This window comes from Diaphorina citri, unplaced genomic scaffold (genome assembly GCF_000475195.1).
Source record: "Diaphorina citri unplaced genomic scaffold, Diaci psyllid genome assembly version 1.1 scaffold2305, whole genome shotgun sequence".
Lineage (NCBI taxonomy): Eukaryota > Metazoa > Arthropoda > Insecta > Hemiptera > Psyllidae > Diaphorina > Diaphorina citri.
In genome coordinates this window covers 18,586-33,601 of record NW_007379729.1, presented here as the reverse complement: position 1 = coordinate 33,601, position 15,016 = coordinate 18,586, and the positions used below count along the sequence as shown (strand labels likewise).

At 38.0% G+C, this 15,016-nt stretch overlaps 1 protein-coding gene across 1 annotated transcript; it reads right to left on the bottom strand.

The window, feature by feature from the left end:
* Nucleotides 1-5,029: 5,029 nt before the first annotated feature.
* LOC103518679 lies at nt 5,030-13,971 on the bottom strand. The gene is made up of 5 exons (XM_008483759.3): nt 13,963-13,971; nt 13,144-13,310; nt 7,305-7,474; nt 6,547-6,723; nt 5,030-6,302 (listed from the first exon to the last, which is right to left on the bottom strand). Exons 1-5 carry the CDS (start codon nt 13,969-13,971, stop codon nt 6,184-6,186), a joined length of 642 nt encoding a protein of 213 aa, XP_008481981.1. The 3' UTR covers nt 5,030-6,183.
* Between the last annotated feature and the right edge of the window lie 1,045 nt (nt 13,972-15,016).

The following is a 15,016-nucleotide window of genomic DNA, read 5'->3' as shown; positions in this document are numbered from 1 at the left end:
TTTTTTTTTTTTTTTTTTTTTTTTTTTTTTTTTTTTTTTTCTAGAAATAAAACAAAGGGTTTCATAGAAAAGGGTTATGCTAAAAGGATTTCAAAGTCTAAAGACGCAAGAAAAAGGTCTTCCGTTTTTGAAGAGATTTAACAGAGGGAACTGTAAAACTGCTAAGGTCCTATCGTTCCAAAAACGAAAAAAGAAGGAAGACAGAGTACAGGAGAAAGCCAGCCGTTCCCAAAAAGGTTTTAGATAGCTTTTAAATTTTTTTCTACATTTACCTACCTATTTGTTTGTTTGTTTTTTTTTTTTTAATAGGAGTTATAATAATTTTACAACAGCTCATTTCAAAGTCCTACCTCAATTTCAAAGTGTTTATAATTTCCATAGTTGTTCGCTTGGAGGATTTTACAGAAGCTCGAAAGCTAAATTTATGGTTTAGAAATCGAAATATACCTACCTATGCAATTTACCGATTAAAAATTTTGAATGGAAATTGCATAGCTTCTTATATATACGGCGTTCCTATATCATTTTAGAACGGCGGTTATTTTTGCTAACAAATGGCAAATCACTCTGCGTAATAATAACATTGAGAACAGCTGACATTTTTACAATCAAATTGCATACCCCTCACACCATCACGGCGTTGTTAATGTCATTAAGGAGCGCGGTAGCGCTCCGCCCCGCCAAGTCAAAAAAGTTTGACCGCGTTTAGAAATACATAGCTGAAATTTTTGCGTGCAAATTGCATAACTTCATAAGCTCTAGGCGCGGCGTTTTAATACCATTCAGAAACGGCTAACGATTTTGAGTGTAGATTGCATAACTTTACGAAATCACGGCGTTAAAACATCAACGAAGAACGGCTGAAGCTGAAACAGCTGACATTTTTCCATGGAAATTGCATAACCCCATAAAATCACGGCGTTATAATAACAGTGACTACAACACTGATATTTGCCTGCAGATTGCATAACTCTAAAAACTCAAGGCGCTGTGGCCCTTCTATTCTATTCCCTATCACAGCTACCGTTGCGGGTTCGATTATGTTCGTTCTCGGAACGGCTGGCTTTCTCCTATCCTGTCTTCCTTCTCTCTTCGATTTAGGGACGATGAAACCCTGGCAGTTACAATTCCTTCTGCTAAACCTCACACACACACACACAGTTGCCGTAAAAAGTAAATAAGTAAAAAATACCTGAACAAATTATATCTAAGTAAAGAGACAAAAAATAAAAACAACTTTTGTATTATTTTTAGAAAAAAAAAAATCGTAAGATAAATATTGGGTATATTATATTTATGTTGGGTTATAAATAGGATCTATGTATGTAAACTTCTAATAAAATTAATTTTAATTTTTACAGGGAAATAAAGGTAAAATAATTGATTCACTCTAAAGCACTATTTTTTTTATTAATCTAGTTTGGAAATCTAATATATAAAAATTATAAATCTAGGTAAATTATTAATTTATTTTTTTATCCTGATGGGATTTATTATTATTATTTTTTAAATAAATAATTTATTTTTTTATTAGTTTTTTTTATTGATGAAGCTGAGAGTCTCTTCGTATTAGGTGTATTTCCTTTCGGGGAAACTTTTGGAAACATGGAAACTGAATTGGCCCTCTACCCTCTACTAAACCATAGGAGATCAAAGATGGAAGAACCATAAGGAAAGCAATAAGACCTAAGCAGCGTTAGCTGTCATAGTTCTCTCTATCAAACCTCTTGGACCAGCCTAGTTAGCTTAGTTGGTAGCGCGTCTACCTTGTAAGCGCTAGGCCGCGGGTTCGATTCCCGCCCGGGGCGGATTTTATCCTGATGGGATAATGTTCGTTCTCGGAACGGCTGGCTTTCTCCTATCCTGTCTTCCTTCTCTCTCCGATTTCGGGACGATAAGACCCTAGAGTTACAGTTCCCTCTGTCAAACCTCTTAAAAAAAAAAAAAAAAAAAAAAAATAGAGAAGTGGTCAATGTAATCAAATTAAAATGTTCCTTCTGATATTATGTTTTAAAAAAAAAAAAAAAAAAAACCTCTTGGGTGAAAAGAGGAAGGAAAATACACCTAATATTTATGGAATTCACTGTATTACTAACAGCCTGCATTATTGATTTTTTAAACTCTATGAAAATTGGCTTTTACTCGAATTTGCCAACACCGGTTGCTACGTTATTTAACGTACGAGTACCTAGCTACTCAATTTTGTTTTCCTCCTGAGGCTGTGAGTGTATCCTGTATTGAAGCACACACCCAAAAATCTTCCACCCTGTCCGGGAAACCAACCCGGACCTCCGATGTGCAATCCTTGATACTCACTCAGTCATGGATGTTGGTTTTTGATCCAGATTACAATATAGTTCGCTTTGAAAAAAGTTACATAATTTTAAATTTCTAACAATACTATCTAAATGTATGTATAATTTTATTGTATAATAAATAAAAGAAAAAGAACAGCTAGGTAAAATAGTAAAACTAGTTATTTGGTCTATGTTAATCTTTATTTTCCCTCATGTTAATCTTTATTTTCCCTTATGTCAATCTTTATTTTCCCTTATGTTAATCTTTATTTTCCCTCATGTTAATCTTTATTTTCCCTTATGTCAATCTTTATTTTCCCTCATGTTAATCTTTATTTTCCCTCATGTTAATCTTTATTTTCCCTTATGTCAATCTTTATTTTCCCTTATGTTAATCTTTATTTTCCCTTATGTTAATCTTTATTTTCTCTCATGTTAATCTTTATTTTCCCTTATGTCAATCTTTATTTTCCCTCATGTTAATCTTTATTTTCCCTTATGTCAATCTTTATTTTCCCTTATATTAATCTTTATTTTCCCTTATATTAATCTTTATTTTCCCTCATGTTAATCTTTATTTTCCCTCATGTTAATCATTATTTTCCCTTATATTAATCTTTATTTTCCCTCATGTTAATATTTAATACATTGTTATTAAAGACTCCATAAAGTATTTTGTAAAATTCTGCTAGTGATGCGTTTGGACAATCACAACTAAATATTGGAGACCAAATTTTTCTCTTTTAGTTTAAATATTTTTCTCTTTTAGTTTCTCTTCTGCCCTCTCTCTTTCTCTTTCCCGAAGACCTAGACTGCCAAGAGAGAGAGAAAGAGGGAGAGGGAGAGAGAGAGAGAAATAGGAGAGAATAATTTAGCTCCCATTACCCATTTTCCCCCTGTTCTTCCAAGTCGCCCTTCATTCATACTCTCTCTCTCTCTCTCTTGTTCTCTGAACCTATGCCCGTCTCTTTTTTTCTCTCTCACTTTTTTGACCGTCCTCACCTAATTTTTCTCTCTCTCTCTCTCCTTCTTTACTTTTTTTTTCTTTCTCTCTCTGTCTCTCTTTCCCCTCTCTCTCCTCCTCCCTCATTCCTGGAGATTTTTATCCATCCTCTTCTATTTTTTCTCTCATTTCTCTCCTTCTCTCTCTCTCTCTCTCTCTCTCTCTCTCTCTCTCTCTTCCTCCCCTCTCTCTCTCTTCCTCTCTCTCGAGTTTATTACATGTTGTAATATTAAAAGCTCATTTTGTATCTGTCAGAAAAACGGCGAGTGAAAAAAAAAGGGTCTGAAATGTGAGAGAGACAGACATAGGGCCTGAAAGAGAAAGAGAAGGGAGGGGAGAGAGAAAAAGAGGGTAAAAAAAGAGAGATGAAGAAATGAAGGAGTTAGAGAGAGAGAGAGAGAAAGTAGGGGGAGAGAGAGAGAGGGGGGGGAGAAATTAGAAGAGGATGGACTGAAAACTCTCCGGGATGAGGGAGACAAACATTGGATTAGAGAGAGAGAGAGCGAGAGAGAGCGAGAGAGAGCGAGAGAGAGCGAGAGAGAGAGAGCAAGAGAGAGAAAGAAGAGGTCAGATAGGAGGTATTTTTTCAACAGAGCATTTTTTTTTTTCGATTGGACATAACAACCTAAAAAATACTTAATCCCATGTATTGTAGGGGGCATGTGTAAATGAAATACTGTAAATATTTATTTACTGTAATAAAATTATATTTCTCATGTATGTAATGTGTCTACTCATCTACCAAGGTACATATTAATATGTATTAGAAACTGAAATTATGCACCTTAATATGTATTAGAAACTTAATATGTATTACAGGGGTGGCCAGACTTTTTTCGTTGCGGTTCCCTTCTTAACTTTCAAAAGTGTTCGAGGTTCCCCTCCCCCCCCCACACACCAAAAGAATAAAAAATAAACTCACCAATTTTTGTTGCTAAGTCATTTTAAATGGCATCTGCCAACTTCTGGAAGTCCATTTCATACCGAACCCTCGAGCGGTCAAGGGTCAAGCAAAAACTAAACTAAACCGTAGAAGAAAAAGAAAAATTCCGTTGATCCTCATTTTTCCTGCTCTATGACTTTGAATCATCACCCAAGTAAGCGCAACTGATCTATTTCCATGTATGATTTTATTAATGTTCTGTAAAATATAGCCGTATTCAATTATGTGACTTTTTTTATAGTCAACATGGCTGAACCAATGAGATTCCGTTTTGGACGTCCACTCTTGCTGCACAAAGCGGAATCTCACAATCTCATTGGCTCAGCCATGTTGACTATAAAAAAAGTCATATAATCGAATACGACTTGACAAAAGAAGAGGAAAAAGGAGGAGGAGAAGAAGAAGGAGAAGAAGAAGGAGGAGGAGGAGAAGAAGGAGGAGGAGAAGAAGGAGGAGAAGAAGAAGAAGGAGAAGAAGAGGAAGAAGAAGAAAAAGAAGGAGAAGAACAAGCATTTTTACTTCTTTTTTTTTTAAAGTCTGGTCACTTAGCTCTTTTAACGTCAAATGAGTCGGGATCTCTATCTAATATAATAGTTATTTTGTACAGTAATAGGTACTTAAATTATCTTTTATATCTACATTTAAAATGACCTACATAGTAATTATATAAACTAAACTACTTGTTTATCTTCAATTACGAAACAATAAAATTGTCTAATTATGAACACTAATGTAAAATTTATAATTTTCCCCTTTCAAAACCCAAAAAAAAAAAAAAAAAAAAAAAAAAAAACGTAAGACAGTTCAGGTCAAGGTATCAAAGGCTAGTTTTACAAACGTGAAAAATATGACCGAAATTAATTAATTAACAATAGTGAAATTTAAATCTTAATTTAACTACAGGGAAGTTAAGTTTGTCTTAGCTCTTTACAAAAATTGAAGGGTTAACTCAAGGAGGGCACAAAAATTAAAATTTAAATTACCTACGTCAATTTAATTTAATTTATTTATTTGACGGGTCATACAACCCAGTAATACAAAATTACATCAACAAGAACACAAGAAAAAGAACAAGTAACAAAAACAAAAGTAAAAAATAATAACACGAGAACAGAAAGTTGAAATATTTGCAATCGAAATATGAGTACAAATATCTTGTCGATGGTGGGCTTTGAACCCAAGCCGTTCTGCACAAGCAAGCGCGTTACCACTGGGCCAACACTGCCCTAATTGAGATATCAACACTTTTTTAAGACTTGTTTTCAACAGTATCCTTCAAACCCAAAGGACAAGACCAATTAAAAAGGTCGTTTTATCGGAAAAGTGCCGAAGTAATGACATAGGACTCATAGGCCCTCCTTGCAAAAAACCCTTCAATATTAAAACTTTAGGTGTAATATCACTCTGAAGAAGGCTAACGGGCCTTTTTATAAAGAAATAAAATTCGAAAATATGAAATGATTTGGTAATCAAAAAATTGCTTGTTTTGTTTCCGACGGCCGAAGGCGTTTTCTACGGTTTAGGCGTATTTTATTGTGACTTTAATTTTTCAATTCAACATGATTCCGCCTTGAACGTCCACACTTGCTGCCACAAGCCACTTAGGTAGGTATGTAATTACAATGGTTACCTGAAAGATGACCTCTTAGTGACATTTTGCTATTTTCTTTATGAAGAAATTTCAAGAATTAAAGAGCCTGTCTTCCATGTTAAGGGAGATGTTTTAATACATGGGTGTTTTAATACAATCACAATCACCATGGAATATGTTTTGGCAGTCAGGGTGTTGAAGTTGAAAATTCATAAATCACCTTGGTTGATTAAAAAAAAAAGGTCACATAATGAAATACGGCCTTGGTTGTACCGATATATTTGTCGCCCCGATCGTTATTTCATCCGAAGGCGGGTTCTACGGCTCGGCCCGATATTTGGCGGCCCGATCACAAGTAGTTGGGCCGACAGAGACAGCAGAACGAGCCGACATTTTTGTAGAGGGAGCTGCGCCGCCGTTTCCTGGTCCATTTTGACGGCAGATCCTCGTTGAGGGCCGACAATTTTTCTGTGGAGGGAAAAGACGAAAAAGGGTTAGTCGCCTATTTCTCCCAAAAAAGAATTCAAGCCAGCCTAGTTAGCTCGGTTGAACTACGGTTAAAACTCTAGGTCACGGGTTCGGTTCCCACCAAGGCGAACATTATCATAAACAGAAAAGGCCCGTTCTTGGAACGGCTTACCATTGGTGCTGTCTTGTTGGGGTAGGTGTTTCTGACATTCGGTCAGAGTGTTGGTCATGTCTCCATACTTACCATTGGTGCTGTCTTGTTGGGGTAGGTGTTTCTGACTTTCGGTCAGAATGTTGGTCAAGTCTTCAGAGTCTTTGGAGATGGAGAAGATCTCTTCCTGATTGAAATCAGGGGCGATCTGTTTACACAGGAGGATCTGACTGATCACGTTCCCGAGGTTGGATGGTCCGGCCCTGTTTTCTGAAAACCAAAGCGAAAAGAAGGTATGGAATTTATACAAGTTACTTTTAGGGGTGAAATTGTCCTGATTTACCTTATACCTACCTCTTACCTTTTTTTCTGCGACAGTAAATATAATATTGAAAGATAGACCCAAAAATTAAATCGGCCCTGTTGGCCTGCGGGGGTGAAAATGAATATTTCTAAATTTCATAATAAGTCTTTATTTCAACATGATACATTAGTGAGACCTATTTTAGAAGCACAAATCACCGATCAAAATGAATTTCCCATTTTTGGTGCTTCTCCTGTTGGCGGATGAAATTGGAAAAATAAAAATTGAATGGGCCATAACTCCGGCCCTGAATATTGAATCGAGGTCAAACTTGCACCATTGTACTAAGTTTTTCAAGACATTTAATATGACGTATCACAAGTAGGGGGTTGTGGCCACAAGGGAACTTTATATGAAAAAATTGATCCCCCTAAAATTTATGAAACAAGTGTCTCGGCGTATTTTGACATTCTGAGCGGTTCTCAAAAAACCCGCCCCTGGTCAAGACTTTATAAACACCCTGTAAATAGTTTTAGTCGTTTCTTACCGAAGTACCCTGTCATGTCCATCGGAATGAGCGTCACGAGACGGGAACACTTGGCCAGCTCCCTCAGAAACATCTGACAGAGGAAGTAAAGAATAACCAGGTGAGCAGTGTGCGGTGACTCGGTGCTCGGCGCTAGGGAGGGAAGCTCGGACACCTCGCTGAGAAGAGAACTGGAGTACCTATACCTCTTTGTTTAAATGTGTTATTGTGAAGCCCTGACGATATGTTTGTGTTCTCGTCAGGTATACCAAGACAATGTATACGCAGAGGGCAGCAAGTTCTATTGCTTCAAGAATCTTTTCTTTAATTTCTAGTCTCTGTGATCTTTGTGTTCCGTACCTATACCTCTTTGTTTAAATGTGTTATTGTGAAGCCCTGACGATATGTTTGTGTTCTCGTCAGGTATACCAAGACAATGTATACGCAGAGGGCAGCAAGTTCTATTGCTTCAAGAATCTTTTCTTTAATTTCTAGTCTCTGTGATCTTTGTGTTCCGTACCTATACCTCTTTGTTTAAATGTGTTATTGTGAAGCCCTGACGATATGTTTGTGTTCTCGTCAGGTATACCAAGACAATGTATACGCAGAGGGCAGCAAGTTCTATTGCTTCAAGAATCTTTTCTTTAATTTCTAGTCTCTGTGATCTTTGTGTTCCGTACCTATACCTCTTTGTTTAAATGTGTTATTGTGAAGCCCTGACGATATGTTTGTGTTCTCGTCAGGTATACCAAGACAATGTATACGCAGAGGGCAGCAAGTTCTATTGCTTCAAGAATCTTTTCTTTAATTTCTAGTCTCTGTGATCTTTGTGTTCCGTACCTATACCTCTTTGTTTAAATGTGTTATTGTGAAGCCCTGACGATATGTTTGTGTTCTCGTCAGGTATACCAAGACAATGTATACGCAGAGGGCAGCAAGTTCTATTGCTTCAAGAATCTTTTCTTTAATTTCTAGTCTCTGTGATCTTTGTGTTCCGTACCTATACCTCTTTGTTTAAATGTGTTATTGTGAAGCCCTGACGATATGTTTGTGTTCTCGTCAGGTATACCAAGACAATGTATACGCCGAGGGTAGCAAGTTCTATTCCTTCAAGAAAGTCCTGGTTGAAATGGGAGAGCCGTACAAATCCATGGAGCTCGCTTCCTTCATGTCCTGTTCTAAAGGTAACCTTTTGTCTGTAGTCAATAGTAATAATAATAATAATAATAATAATAGTAATAGGTAAATTGAGCCTAGTTAGCTTCGGAATTAGTGCGTCTGCCTTGTAAGCGCAAGGTCACCATGAAATTTCCGCCCCGGGCTAACACTTCTTCTATCCTGTCCGTCTTTTCTCTTCGATTTCTTGACGACAAGAACTCGGTTGTTACAGCTCTGTGCTCGAAATGTCTTTTCCCGATAAATAAAGTTTCCCTCTCTCTTCGATTTCGGGACGATAAGACCTTCGCAGTTACAGTTCCCTCTGTCAAACCTCTAAAAAGCCACTCTGCATGAGTGTTTTCATATTTCTACCTGCTTAAAAAAAAAAAAAAAAAAAAAAAAAACTTTCTCTTGGGTATAAAACAAAAATTGAAAGTTCAGAAGTAACTCTATTTCTTTCTCTCTCTCTCCCTTCTTCCCTTCCTCTCTATCTCTCTCTCTCTATCTCTCTATCTCTCTCCCTTCTTCCCTTCCTCTCTATCTCTCTCTCTCTGTTCTGTTTTTCTTTCTTGCCCTGTTTCTCCGTTCTTCTCTTTCCCTCTCTCTCTCTTCCTCGTTTTTTTTCTCCCTCTCTCGCTCGCTCTTTCCTTATAGACCCCCTCTGTCCCTTCTCTCTCTCTCTCTCTCTCTCTCTCTCTCTGTCTTCCTCGTTTTCTTTCTCCCTCTCTCGCTCGCTCTTTCCTTATAGACCCTCTCTGTCCCTTCTCTCTCTCTCTCTCTCTCTCTGTTTCTTTCATTGTCAACAGTATGTTCTCTCAAGGGACCACGCATTGTGTCCCATAAAACAATGTAAGTTATAACCTGCTTAATATTCTACATAGGGGAAAGATGCCATAAAAAGTGTCACTTTCTGAAATACTACCAACCAGCTTCTCCTTTATAGGTGGTAATATTAGAGCTCCCATAGTAGGCAGACTTCCCCTACTTTATATTATTCATAGGCGAAAGGTGCCGTTTACAGTGTCACACTAAAAAAGTACCAACTAGCTCCTCCTTTATAGCGGTCCATATTAGGCGGACTTACCAAACTCATTTTACACACCTTAGCTTTACCGTGGTAAGCTTTACCGTTCGAGTTTGATCTATACCCTTTTAATTTCATGCATGGACGAACTTTGACAATGAACATTTTAGGCATTTGATAGTCCTGAAATCACCTTGTATGATTTTGATTTGAGGTTGGGAGAGCCCCATATTACGCTCATATTAGAAGTCCCAATATTAGGTATCCTTCCCCTATTCACTTGACACACCGGTACAGTTTAAAATTTTGACTGCGAGAGGTTTTATGCATGAATTAACTTAAATTTATTTCATCTCATAATCCAAATAAGTTCATATTACACATTTAGAGGTCCCCATCTTAGTATTAGAGATCCATATTAGGTATCCTTCCCCTATCCTCTTCACACACCTGAGCTGTACGGTTCGAAATTTTGACTCGGGGTTTTTATGCATGGACGAACTTGAATTTTATTTCCTCGCCAATGTAAACAAAGGCGAGAGAGAGCGAAGAGAGAGAGAGAGAGAAAGAGAGCGAGAGGACGAACTGCGCTCGTGCGTGAAATTAGTGAGAGCAAAAAATGAATCAAAAAACTTAAATAAAAAAAGCGAAATAAAAGAAGAAGAATAAGAAGGAGGAGGAGGAGACGAAGTAGAAGAAGACGAAGGAAGAGGAAGAAGAGACGAAGTAGAAGGAGACGAAGGAAGAGGAAGAGGAGACGACGTAGAAGAAGAAGAAGGCGAAGGAAGAGGAAGAGGAGTCGAAGTAGAAGAAGGCGAAGGAAGAGGAAGAGGAGTCGAAGTAGAAGAAGACGAAGGAAGAAGAGGAGGAGACGAAGTAGAAGAAGACGAAGGAAGAGGAAGAGGAGACGAAGTAGAAGAATAAGACGAAGGAAGAGGAAGAGGAGACGAAGTAGAAGAAGAAGAGGAGACGAAGTAGAAGAAGACGAAGGAAGAGGAGACGAAGAAGAAGGAAGAGGAAGAGGAGACGAAGTAGAAGACGAAGGAAGAGGAGGAGACAAAAAAAAGGAAGAAAATTTGAGCCCCTTAACTTTTTTCCCGTTACCTATAGCAATTACACTTCACCTATACCTATCAAAGCTCTTTTTTTTTTTTAACGTATTCTCTTCTTTTTCTTCGCCTTTTCATGTGTACAGTACAGTACAAAAAAGAAATAAAAAAAATAAAATAATAATAATTGAGGGGATAGATCCCTAATCCCTATCCAATCAGCATTTGAAACTAAAAAGGGTGTAAATCTCGTGATATTCAATCTGACAGATATCAAAACACAAGCTGAAAACTGTCTAATTACATTCAAATTCCTAAAAGCTAATTATCTTAAAGATATGTACCTACCTCTCTCTTTCTCTTCCTTCTCTCTCTCTTTCCCTTTTCTCTCTTAATCCATCCCTCCCTCTCTCTCTCTCTTGCTCTCCCTTTTCTCTCTCTCTAACTCCATCTTTCTCTCTTACTCTTTCTCTCACAAACTCTCCCCTCCTTTTCTTTTCACTTCTGCTAATATTTTATCTCCAAACCTCAAAATGGAACTATCCCTCTTATCTCTCCCTCTCTCTCTCTTCACCTTTTCTTTCTCTCTCTCTCTTCACCTTTTCTTTCTTTCTCTCTCCCTCTCTCTCTTCACCTTTTCTTTCTCTCTCTCTCTCTTCACCTTTTCTTTCTTTCTTTCTCTCTCCCTCTCTCTCTTCACCCTTTCTTACTCTCTCTCCCTCTCTCTCTCTTCACCCTTTCTTTCTCTCCCTCTCTCTCTTTCTCTCTCTCTATTCATCCTTTCTTTTTCTCTCTCTCTTTTTTCCTTTCTCTTTTTTATCTCCAAACCTCAATCTCCTTACCTCTCTTTTTCTTCTATTCTCCTTTTTTTTCATTAACCCTTCTCTCTCTCTCTCTCTCTCTCTCTCTCTCTCTCTCTCTCGCTCTCTCTTCTTTGTTTTCTCTTGTTTTCGTTTGACAGTTAGGATATTCTTCCCTCAGGAATTCTCTTCGAGCTAATTAATTTTTGAATCCCGAAAATACTTCAGAGGGGGAATAGAATATTAATTTAATACTTAGCCCTTAAAAAGTCGTAGGTATTTAGGGGGATCTCAGGCTTTTGCCTTCTTGATTTCTTGTGGGCTGGGCTCCGAAAATTGGGAAGGTCCCTACCGTGATACCCACTGTTTGGATTCTTGCCAATATTTGATAAAATTCTGGATCGTGAGGTCAAAAAAAAAAAGAAAAAAAAAAACTCCCAAAACCCTCACTGCCTGGGTTTCATAGAGGGAACTAACTGTTTGGTATGACGAAGAAAAAATGGGAAAAATTGTAACTCTGGACGAAGAAAAATTCGTGTGGACGGGCTGTTGTTCTGTCACGAAAAGAGACAGGCTAACGGAAACGTTCAAAGGCCGGTCGAAGGACTTTTTTTTTAATCCCTGACTTTTTTTTAGAATTTTAAATGGGATGTAAAAGAACGCTGGGATTTCAGTATTTATGGGTGCTTAAATTATTCTAAAAAAAAAAGAAGAAGAAAAGAAAAACCAAAGAGTGTTTCTAAGTGAGCTTTAAGAAAAAGAAGAAGAAGGAGGAGAAGAAGAAGAAGAAGGAGGGGATGAAGAAGAAGGAGGGGATGAAGAAGAAGGAGGAGAAGAAGAAGAAGGAGGAGAAGAAGAAGAAGAAGGAGGGGAAGAAGAAGGAGGAGAAGAAGAAGGAGGGGAAGAAGAAGGAGGAGAAAAAGAAGGAAGAGAAAGAGAAGAAAAAAAATATAAAAATGCGAAGGAATTAAAGAATTTTAATCGTTTGAAATTCAAGTGCAATGACCAGTTTGAAATGGAATCATGATATTATAATATTTATTTCATAATCATTTCGATTTGTCAACAAAGCGCTAAGTCACGGGTTCGATTCTCGTCCGGGGCGACCTTCACCCCAAACAGATAAGGTTCGTTCTCGGAACGGCCGGCTTTCTCCTATCCTGTCTTCCTCTCTTCGATTTCGGAACCATAGGACCACCGCTGCCACAGCTCTCGCCATCGAACTCCTTATGGCCGGTCTTACCACTGAGAGTTAACACAGTGTCAAGAGGTTTTCATTGACGTTACCCATTTGCTTTACACAGGCCAGTATTTCTTAAACTCTGGATTAACTCGATTAACTGAAAGATCGATTAACTCTGTGGTGAGATCCGGCATCAAAAGAAGGGGGAAAAAGATCTAAAGAACACTCCCACTTGTTTCACTCGATTTTTTCCCACTTACGCACGACACGTTTTTTCCCACTTACGCACGACACGTTTTTTTCCCACTTACTCAAGACACGTTTCTTTCCCACTTACGCACAACACGATTTTTTCCCACTTACGCACGACACGTTTTTTCCCACTTACGCACGACACGTTTTTTTCCCACTTACGCACGACACGATTTTTTCCCACTTACGCACGACACGTTTTTTTCCCACTTACGCACGACACGTTTTTTTCCCACTTACGCACGACACGTTTTTCCCACTTACGCACGACACGTTTTTTCCCACTTACGCACGACACGTTTTTTCCCACTTAGGTACGCACGACACGTTTTTTTCCCACTTACGCACGACACGATTTTTTCCCGAACGACAAGTAGAAAATATGGGCTCTTACCTCTTGAGGTTGGGTAGGAGGAGTTGCGCAGTGTGCTTGATAGCGTCCACACAGGTGCGCCGAAGCTTTCGGATCTTCTCGCGCATTTCCGGGCAGTCTCGGGTCGTGCCCATGTGAATCAGGAGATCCCGAAATAGAGCGATCTGGGCGTTGATCTCGGTCATGAGCTGCGAACAGGGACAAGGAGACCAGAATGGGTTAAAAATGTAAAACGAAAAACTAGACGTGAATGGGTTAAAATAACTGTGTTGTGAACAATTAGTCAAGAGCTGTGAACAGGGAAACGAGACCAGAATGGGTTAAAAATGTAAAAAGAAAAACGAGACGTGAATGGGTTAAAATAACTGTGTTGTGAACAATTGGTCAAGAGCTGTGAACAGGGAAACGAGACCAGAATGGGTTAAAAAAATCTGGTGTGAACATCACACGACTCTCCTTATCCTATTGAATATTCCTAACCGGTTTATTCAGTGCAGCTGAAAATCACCAAAAAGCGGTCGAAAACTGTTAAAACTAGGTCAAACACACAGCTAACCGTTATTCCAATGTTAATGAAAAGTATTTTTTGAGAGTTTAGGTATGATTTTGGGGGTTCTTCTCTTATTACTTTCTTTCCTATAGGATAAGGAAAGTAAAAAGAAAGGTTTTAGACGGGAAGTATTTTTAACTCTACTAAATTGTCCTCCTGAAGGACTTGTTAAAGGAAGGAACTGGAATATGGCCTTGACATCAACGCCTCTGAAAATAACTCCACCTCCACATTCACCAAGCCAGAGGATGTAGTGTGAAGAAAATATAAAACTCATTTATGTAACTTACCATAAACATAACTTATTTATGTACCTTACCTTACCACACACCTAGGAGGGAAGGGGCTGGGGCCCATATTACAAACTCACTCACCAAGGGGGGAGGTGCCCATTTTACAAACTATTAATCGAAAGAGATTTTCTACCACTGTGTACCCCCATGGCTACCTCTATAACCTGCTTGTAGCCAAGTACCTATTTAGGTATTAAAGTATAAAAAGAATTAAAGTATATCAGTGTCTAACATAGGCACTTACCTACGTACTTTAATACCTACACAATTAAATAAATAAATAATAGTTCTATGTTTTCCCTTTTTAGCTTAGGTAAATATTAAAATTTAAATAAACAATATAAAACCACATTACATACGAGTAAGTCATGCAATTAAAAAGTTGATTTGATGATTACATTAAGCACCACAGTATTTCCAACTTTTCCGTATGAATGACTTATTTTACATTATTCTTCAATGAAACACCCTGTATGGTAATTAAAAATAAAAAAAAACCTAATGATACGCTTGTGTGCATGCGTACTATTGTTATGTAGAATTTTCTCTCTATATTTTGCATTGTTTCTCTCTTTCTCCAGCTTTCCAGGATAAAATCCGCCCCGGGCGGGAATCGAACCCGCGGCCTAGCGCTTACAAGGCAGACGCACTACCACCTAAGCTAACTAGGCTGGGGATGTACCAGATCTGTTTAACTGGCCGGCACACCCCACCCTACTAAACCCCTGAGTGACTGAGAGGTTTGACTGATAGAACTGTATAACGAACAACGAAAGTCTTATTGTTCCGAAAGCGAAGAGAAGGAAGACAGGATAGGAGAAAGCCAGCCGTTCCGAGAACGATCCTTATCTGTTTAGGATAAAATCCTTCTCCCCTACTGAAGAGGTTAAAGAGTGGGCATGAAGTCAACAAATGATTATTTATTTATTTATTTATTTATTTTCTTGTACATAGAACAAAATAATGCATAGTACAACGGTACCTAGAATATAAAAAAAATTATACACAGAAGACACATGCCATGATTTCAAAGTTTCTAGGTATTACCTAT